Source organism: Salvia miltiorrhiza, chromosome 7, assembly GCF_028751815.1.
Source record: "Salvia miltiorrhiza cultivar Shanhuang (shh) chromosome 7, IMPLAD_Smil_shh, whole genome shotgun sequence".
Lineage (NCBI taxonomy): Eukaryota > Viridiplantae > Streptophyta > Magnoliopsida > Lamiales > Lamiaceae > Salvia > Salvia miltiorrhiza.
Window position 1 is genome coordinate 12,409,259 of NC_080393.1, and position 9,681 is coordinate 12,418,939.

The 9,681-nt window shown below is 36.2% G+C and overlaps 1 protein-coding gene across 1 annotated transcript; it reads right to left on the bottom strand.

Annotated features, from left to right (window-relative positions):
• Positions 1 to 360: 360 nt before the first annotated feature.
• LOC130992608 (amino acid permease 6-like) lies at positions 361 to 5,719 on the bottom strand. Its single transcript, XM_057917313.1, has 6 exons — positions 5,371 to 5,719; positions 4,909 to 5,002; positions 4,371 to 4,585; positions 4,134 to 4,276; positions 1,011 to 1,238; positions 361 to 936 (listed from the first exon to the last, which is right to left on the bottom strand). Exons 1-6 carry the CDS (start codon positions 5,651 to 5,653, stop codon positions 520 to 522), a joined length of 1,380 nt encoding a protein of 459 aa, XP_057773296.1. The 5' UTR covers positions 5,654 to 5,719; the 3' UTR covers positions 361 to 519.
• Positions 5,720 to 9,681: the final 3,962 nt, after the last annotated feature.

Sequence of the window (9,681 nt, forward strand, 5' to 3'; positions counted from 1 at the left end):
CAATGAAAATTTTACAACCAAAGTAAACGCATAAAAATAAGCTCCAATAACTTATAAGTTCCTAAGAAATTATCTAACTTATTATTCTATAATAATCTTATTATTCCAAAAAAAATCTTAGTAAGATTTCTTAATATATTAAATTCCATTTTTCTTCAATTTTTTCTGTTTAAGTAGAACGTTTTTTCTTTAACTCAAAATTATCTCTCTAAACTTATAAGTTTAATTAATAATAAAATACTTTGACAATTTATAAATTTTCAAACATTACATCATATAAGCTCTAAAATAAGCTTAGCCAAACAGCCTCTTGTAAAACTATTGTCAAACAAAAAAAATAAAAAACACCTCTAACGAACATTTTCAAACAAACATTTGTCATACAAATAAAAACAGAAATTTGTAATATAGTAGCAGCGCTACCAGTTTTAAAAAACATTTATTGGTAATTACAGTTGTAGTCTTTTTGGATGGAATGAGATTATAGAATGGAAAGAAGAGAAGTTGCGGTGAGAGAAGTCATTGAGTTTTGAAGGGCTTGTAGGTCTTGACATCAGAGGCGAGGCCTTGGATGGATCCGGCGGCGGCGATGAGGGAGACGACGAGGCAAGTCCAGCTGAGTATCTTGAGCCACAGCCAAGAGAAGGAGTATTTGGGGAGCTTGGCCTGCGCGATGTGCATCTCTATGGGGAAATAGACGGTCAAGGGGTAGAAGGAGGCGGCCCCGATGAGGCCCAAGAAGTCGTTGAAGAAAGGGAAGATCATGGCCACCACCGCCGTCACCACCACGTAGGCAGTCCGCCACACCAGGCGGAACATGTTGAGGCCGTGGGGCCCCCCCATGAAGGGCATGTGCTCCGCGTGTATGAATTTGCTGTCCGGCCATCTCTCTCTGCTGCACTTCTCCACGAACCCGAAAATGGGCTGCGCGAAAACCTGCAGTAATGTATAATTAGGATCCTCTCCTCTCCTATGCTTGAATGAAGGAATGCATGAAATTATATGAGTACCTGGTAGGCACCAATGAGGTGAATGGCAATGCAAACATTGGCAAAATCGATGAGCCAGAATGGTTCATAAAATCCAAATCCAGTGAGGAAATTTCCAGGAGCTTTGTTTCCGAAAGCAGCATAACCTACGCAGCCGCAGAGCATGTAGAATATAGTTGTGGCTGTTACTCCTATAAATGAAGCCTTCTTCATTACTTTATTCTCTGCTGGCTTTGACTTCAACGTGTCCTGTACATTTCCCTTCTTTTACTCAAATCCAACGGATCCCATCCCAAATTTTTTATTTATATCAAAATTAGTAATCGCATTATTTCTCTTTACTTCAAATTTCGATTTTCTCCGGGATTTTAAATAATGCAACTTGTTTTTTTCACAACTATTTTCAATTTTCTCTCATTCATTTGTACAATTTTTTTCTTTGACTTTCTTGTAATTTTATCTAGGTTAAAACAATAGATCATGTAGAGACATTTAATTTGATACATGTTAAGTGAAGATAATGAATTTAAAATAAACAAGATATGACAAATTAAAATTTCTACATATTTAATATTTGGGTTAAATACCATTTCCCCCCCTATCAATGGCGTCCCTATCGCGTACAGCACCCTAAAGTCAGGGTTGGCGATGTTTACTACATCAACGTGGCAAAATCGCACCAAATACCCCCCTGCCACTTAACGGAGCTTAACACCGTTAGGAATTTTTTTTTTTTTTTTAATTCAGGTGGGCCCAACTATCTCTCCCCTTCGTCCACTGTTTCTGCCGCCGCCTTCTATTTGCCGCCGTCGATGTGGCTGCCTCCGTCGGTGAGGCTGTCCCCGCCGTCACGTGCCTCTTCTCCGGCCCACAACCATTGTCTCCCTCTTCCTTGAGTTCCAGCGAAGCAAATGCCGATCTCACCAAATTCCTCCATCACCATCGCTGGTCTTCTTCCATCACCATTTCAGGCCACCAAATTCCTCCATAACCATCGCCGGTCTTCTTCAAGTCATACAGATTTCTCCCCCAAAACCTCCAATTTCAGAAAAACTCTATCACATCGCTGGTTTTTTTAATGCAACACATTGACGCCGCTCGACTCCGGCGAATGCGCCTTCACGCCGCCTGACCTCCCTCGGCCCCTGTCCTCTTAGATCTGGGCAGACGCCACCGCCACAGCTCTGCCTCGCCTCTAGATACCCACACTCGGTCCGAAAACTCATGGTTGTAAAGGCTGTCTCTCTCTTCCCTCAGCACACACACGACAACACGACAAACAACACCAAAATCCGCCGACTCACGGACGCAAGGTCCGCCGCCTCTCCTTCCCCGGCGACAAACCGTTCTCGCTGGGATTTGGAGAAGGGCTGGCTAGAATTGGGGGTAGGTTAGCAAAGGCAGCGCGAGGGCGCGTTTGCTGGAGTGGTGTCTGGGGGTTGGGGACTAGGGCGCTTAAGAGGGAGGAGACGACGATGCAGTTTCCGGAGTTTCAGAGGCGGTGGCGTCGTCTGATATGAGTGTGCGTGTGAGTTTCCGATGGGTAGTAGTGTAGTGAGAGAAAATCACGTTGGAGTGCGATTTTGGGGCCCACTTTAATTAATAATAAAAAAAAATATTTTTACTAACGGTGTTAAGCTCCGTTAAGTGGCGGGGGGTGTTTGGTGCGATTTTGCCACGTTGAGGTAGTAAACAGCGCCAACCCTGACTTTAGGGTGCTGTACACGATAGGGACGCCATCGATAGGGGGAAAATGGTACTTAACCCTTAATATTTTAATTTTTTAGCTTTTTGTTTATGTTCTTGAGAGCTGAGAAAGTTTAAGATAATTCAAATTAAGAAAATTGACTATATCTTGAAACATCCCAAAAAGGGCATTTATTTTTAGTGATATATAAATTGATACAATATAGAATTTGAGTATTTGAAGGATAAGAAGTCAAACAAGTTCACAATTAATTAATTCATCAAAATAATAGATAGATAAGCTTAAATTAGTTTTATCTGTTCATCTCGTATGACTCAAAGTAATCCCTAAAAGACTAAATGAGCCATGATTATACTAATTACGCCTCTTAAGTTTCTGCAACCTAATATTGAGTTTTCCATACTAAAATCCTAAAAATGAGAAACCAAATAATTGTGCTCAGTCCATATATAATAGTATATCAGTTAAAACGTAGTTTGTAAAGCCAAAAAAAAAATGTAAAGCCATGCACATTCAACGTTCATGCTCGTTCATAGTAGTTAATATTTTTCTTATTTTGTGATGAACACACTTTGTGTGTGCTTTGGTGATGATAGTGTTTGAGATGTAACACAGATAGTAAGTAGAGCTAGATGTCATACGTGTAAGAACAGATACCACAAATGACATTAACCAGATCTACGTGCATGATTGATTTCCTAAAGGATGGAGAGCTTTCAGATCATATATGACAAATTAAATACAGAAATACTTAATGTGGTCCGTTTTAATCTCAACAGTGACCTCCACTATACAAAGGCAAAGTAGGATGCCAACCTTAAAACAAAGATGAAGCAAATGGAGATATATCCAATTTTTAAATCGAAAAGAGGAATACACACTGTATTTATAAGAAAATACCCACATTCATAACTTATATGCCCATGTGGCAGTACCGTCACGTGCTGTTCAAATTCTATTGGAACCAGTTTATGATTCCCCAAAATTAAAAATTAGCATTAGTTCATATATATATATAGGATAATAAGGATTAATGTTTTTAGAAAGGAATTGAATGAGCCCTGTAATTAATTTGGTTTGGAAGAAAAATCAAAGGATATATGATCATAGTATACAAGTGAGCTGTACAGAAAAATAGATGGTTGTATATTTGGTAGATGCATGATCTTATCACTACATGCCATGACAAACTTCACAAAATCAGTTGTACATCTGGGGTCTCAGTGTTTTGTATTTTTTTGATTCATTATATGTATTATTATGTACCAATTCAACTAAAATGTCGGCAAGCTATCAAATTGACATGATGCCTAGTTGGGTTTCTTATACTAATATTTACCATTTTCTTTACTATTCTTTTCATCTTTCTTTAGAACTCAAAAAAACCATGTAACTTTTCAAATAGTAATATATAAATTAATGGTGTGAGGACTTGCCTGAATTTCGATGAGCACAGTGGAGTAAGCATAAGCAAAGGCTATATCTCCAATGGCTTGAAAGGTTCTCCACACCTTTTCTGATCCTGTTACATCCACCCCTACTGTCGTCCCCGTCGCCGTCGTCCTCACGTCTCCACCACCTTTATCATTTTTTCCAACCCCAAAAAAAGACAAAAAATAATTACAACATGATTTTACGAGATCGAATTAACATTTGATATGTAGTGTAATTACCTGCCACTTTGGCTACAGAGAGAGCGAGGCCTATGGAAGAGTAAGCAAAAGACATAACGGCGGCGACGATAGAGAGCCACGACAGCTCATGAAAGTTGGGTATTTGGCTCAGAATTATCTGAATTGCCGCAAATATTATCATGAAAGGGTAGGTTGATGTAGAGCACTTTGCGTCGTGCCCATGCTTGTGATAACAGTTCGACTTCCTTACAGCCCTACACCAAACAAAAACAAAAATTAATCAACTCAAATTTATTGTACAATTTCAAAACTTGTGTGAAATGCTCTAATGTCTACATTCAAATATATATTTTGTAGTTTATGTAAATTTATTATGTGATAAATACACGAACTTTCACCAAATTCTGATTTTGCACGTAAACTGAAATTGTTGAGTGTATTTTTTTCACACGATTGTCAATTACCCCTAAATTTATGTTGGGGCTAACATCTAATTTTATTGATATCCGATTGTGTTTAAATTCTCGAATTTTTATAAGTTTAAGTGGTGAGATGGTCTCACGCAACTCGTACTTACACCATACTGATAGAAGCCGTTATTGTGTATCCAACAGTGACCCCAACAAGATTACCGTATTGAGCCAGTCCACATAGTTGAACTTTAACACCACCTGAAACAATTACACTTCAATTAAACTCCTACTACTATTTAATACTGCATCCACTAAATTTTAGACCCCACAGGCCATAATTAATTAGGGGAAAGGGAAGTTAATTCTAAAATCTTTCAACAATATTCTCATACAAATCACGGCAAAAGTAATTAAACCATTTTTAATACAACTTTTAAAAATTGTCCAAATAATTATGGAACCAAAATAAAAACAGAAATCTAATTCTATACATCGGTAGAAGTGAGAGCTTGTCGAAATCAAAAGGAATTTAGGAGTGAATAAATAGAGTCGTCGGTAAATCATGTGGTCATTGAATAGTCTTTTCCTTATTTATAAAAAGTAATGGCGCAATAAAAGAAATATACCTAAGTGGGAACGCACGACGTCCATGTAGGTATAGTTTCTGGTGCCGTGAATGGAGCGGTAGGAGTCGGCGAGGAGGGTGGAGGTGAAGTAAGTGATGAAGGAGAAGGCCATGAGCACGGCGGGGCCCGCCACCCAGCCCAGCTGCGCTATCGCCCACGCCAGCGACAGCACTCCCGACCCTATCACCGCCGTTATGATGTGCGAACTCGCCGTCAGCAATGTACCTGTCCGTTTGACACGCCCGTCGTCGTCCAAACTCTTGCTTGCTTCCTCATACTCCATGTAGGGGAATTGTGGTGTGGTGTGGTGTGGTGTGGCGTGGAAGGGTATATATAGATGGAAAATGAGACCCCAAAAAGTATATTCAAGAGGACAAAAATTGGTTTTAAAGTTTAAAGTTAAAAGCAGTAAATCTGGGGTGGTTAAGTCAATTAAAACTTTATCAATATATATGATGAGGTTTAAATAAAAATATATATTTAAATTGAAAATATAGTGATCATTTTCAGTCTTTCCATCGTTAAGATTTACGGAGGTTCGACTCTGATATATGAAAAACGAAAATTCTATTATTTTTTTTCGAGTGCAATTAATTTCACAGTGAATGCAATAATTTTATATGTTTAGTGCTATTGAATTATGAGGTATTATAATACAAAATTAATAAGTAAACGAGGCTTATCAAAAAATGCTGAATCTTAGTTAATTTATGGGGCTTAAAGCCTTTTCTATTTCAATTAAAAATAAATAAAAAAAGACTTTTCTATTTTAACTAGAATCAATAATCACTAAAAAAAAAAAAAGCTAGCATAACTATAACGCCAAAATAATGACATAATCTATGTAAATTTTTATTCACTACTAATACAAAGATCGTATATTCCAGAAATCAAAATAGTGAGATGTACATTAATTAGTAAACCTCCTTAATAAGTCAGCAAAAATATGACAAAGACTCTATTACGTGGGACTGCCACATCACTAAATGACACATTTAGTTGTGTGAGTTGTGTCTACCATAGGAAGGGGACTATTTATGTAGGGAACTAAATACATCATCAATCCTTGCTAATTTCCTACTTGTTTCCCTCCATTTTCTTTTCTACGCATGTAGTAATTTTTTTTATTGATAAATTTATCACTAAAAAAATGGATAATCAAAAAAATTCTTTTTAAATGTCTCATTTCTTTTTTCTCATTTTCTATAAATCGAGAATTTCATCATTTCTCATTCATTCTTTTCACTTTAAGGAGAGATAATATTATTATTCTATTTTTAGTGTGATAATATTATCCCTCCTTGAAGTGAAAAGAATAAATGAGAAATTGTGAAATTATATTTTGTAGGAAATGAGGAAAAAGAAAGACAACATTTAACGGAAATTTTTTTTGTTATCCTTCATTTTTCTCACGATAAATTTATCAATCAAAGAGAACACACCCTACATCTCCATATGTATGATTTTATACTGTATGTGTGTGCACTAGTTGAAACACATAATTTTGAGTGATCGGTCTGTAAACACAAATTTTATGTATTTAATTTAATTAATATAAAATTGCGTACAACTTTAATATTTGTAGATCAAATATATTTGTGTGGGTTGTTATCTCTAATTGATCATCTGATTCTTTTCTTCAAGTTGATTATTGGATTGTCTTTGAGTAGCCCTTGAGATTTGTTGGAGAAATATGCCTCCGATCTTCTTGTACTTGATCTTTTGAGCTTTATGATGTGGGTGCGGAGGGTCTTCGCCTTGTTTTCGTTTATTAAACGTTGGGTTTGACTTGAGGCTTTGGAATGTTGATGCAGAAGGCCTACGCCTTATTTATGGATCGAACGTTGGGCTTGATTTGAGCTTTGGGCTGCGTCCACGAAGAACACCTTAAACCTTGAGCTTTAGGCTTTATAACGTTGATATAGAGGGCATTCGTCTTATTTATGGATCGAACGTTGGGCTTGACTTGAGCTTTGGGCTGCTTCCACGAAGAACACCATAAACCTTGATGAGACATCTTGATTATTGGAGAGATTGATTATTGGAGAGAAGTTCGTTGTAGAGAATTCTGCTCCAATTCTTGAACTCTTGAATTATGATTTTATGTGTTTAAAACTGATATGAAGATCCCTATTTATAATTGTAGGAAGAGCCAGACTCTGAGCCTAACCCCACATGATTATAGGCCTAAGGCTGACGTTGCAGGATTTTATTGGCTCTTGAAGATTGATATATATCAATATTAAGATTTTATTTGCTGCCAAAGAAATTGATCTTTATCTTTGAGATATATGGTAGTATCTTTATCAATAATATATCACATTTAATCTTAGATTTCATAAGATTCCAAAATAAACAAAGATATAAAATTAATAAAAAAAAAGTCTTTATTTCTTTTAAAATTCACGTACCTACACAATTAATTAAAGTTGGTTTAGATTTTTAATTACCTCATGATTCATGAAGCATGAGTATAGGGGTTAATTTGTGGAGTACGCTTTCAGTAGTCTTCTTCTCCTTGTGTTGGTTTCTCTCCTTGTGTTGGTTCAGTGGATAAATGGTTTTGGAGAGCCCAAAAGAATGGAGTTTACACTGCAAACTCGGCCTATCAAGCAATTAGTGACCAATTTGAGGAAAGAAGAGTTGAGCCGGAAGAGATGAAATCTTTCAGTGATTTGTGGAATACAACAGCCCCACAGAAAGTTCGCGTGACAACTTGGCGTGTCCTCAGAAACCGACTTCCAACTTGTGACAATCTTATTCGAAGAAATGTTCAAGTGGGAGAGGTGGAAAAGGGCTGCGTTGCTTGTTTTTTCCCGCTAGAGTCGGCAAGTCATCTGTTACTCGACTGCCCGAAATCGGCAATGATTTGGGATCAGATTCTTAATTGGACGGGTTACAGCTGGGCTCGACCGCGGGGTATCCCCGAACATTTCTCTTCTTTTGTGTATTTGGCAAATTGCAAGAAGAGTTCTCAGTTTCTTAAGGCATTGTGGATGTGCACGATTTGGGTGATCTGGAGAAAGAGGAATGAAAGCAGATTCGAAGACAAGGTCTGGGTGCTTAAGAGCATTATCATGGAGATTAAAACTAGAATGTGGAGTTGGAACAAGATTTTTGGTTTTTTTGCGTGGGAGTCACCTTTCCTGGAATGGTGTTCTTCACAGCTTTATAGCTTTTTGTTGTAAGCTGTCTTTGGTACCTCTGGTACCTTCCTCCTTCTTAATAAATTGCCTTTTTCTGATAAAAAAAAAAGTAGTCTTCTTCTCCTCCTTCTTTTGCTTTCGCTTTGTGATTTTCTTTTTTAATTACTTTTAGGGCGCGTTGTGTAGTGTTTTTCACGAGTAATGCGGTCAGAAATGCTAATTAATTTTTATATATATAAAAAAAATGCTAATTAATTCTTAATGAATAGGCTATCTGCTGGATTGTTCATTTAATTGAGTTTGGAGGTAGATTTTGATCCAATGATTTTGAAATACAATAAATCTATGCAGCCACATTGTGACTACCCACACACTAATATAATAAGAATAATCTTGATTTATTTAATTTATTTTTTAAAATAAAAATAGGATTTAGTTATTTTATTATATTCTCTACATTGTACTTATTTTTTAATTTTTTTTTTGCATTTTTATTTTTTATTTATTTTTTAATAAAAATAAAAAAGTTACCGAAAAATTGCAAAAAAATAACTATAATGTAGAGAATATGATAAAATAACTAAATCTTATTTTTATTTTAAAAAATAAATTAAATAAATTAAATTATTTTCTACTTAAGTAAATTGTGGGTAGCCACAATGTGGCTGTTTAGCATTACTCTTTGAAATATAATACTCCCTTCGTCCCACAAATCTTGACACGTATTTCTTTTTGGGCCGTCCCACGAATTTTGACGCATTTTCAAATAAGGTAATAATTAGTCCAAAAATTATGGGTCTTTATTACATTCTCTCTCCTTATCACTTTATTACCTTCCCTCTCCTACTTTATCATTTTTATACTTTATTACCTACATACTTAAAACATTAATCTACAACTCCTTAATTCTCATACACAAACCAAACGTGTCAAGATTCGTGGGACGGAGGGAGTAGTATCATTTAATTTTTCCGTGAAAGAAAAAGTATGTGTATTATGCGAGTTTACGATGAGAATTAGAAATGCCATTACGCTGTACTAACAATAGTATAATCGGCATTAGTTCGATCATAAACATGCAAGGTTTATAAATTGATGTTTCTAACAGAGACACCATTTAAGTAAAACATAATTTAAATTCTTCGACAATCAGTTTTTGACGTAT

Coding starts and splice junctions, on each gene's coding strand:
- LOC130992608 (XM_057917313.1), bottom strand. CDS start 5,653: ATGGAGTATGAGGAAGCAAGCAAGAGTTTGGACGACGACGGGCGTGTC. Junction 5,003..5,370: donor CGTCGTGCGTTCCCACTTAG/GTATATTTCTTT, acceptor TAATTGTTTCAG/GTGGTGTTAAAGTTCAACTA. Junction 937..1,010: donor ACCTCATTGGTGCCTACCAG/GTACTCATATAA, acceptor ACATTACTGCAG/GTTTTCGCGCAGCCCATTTT.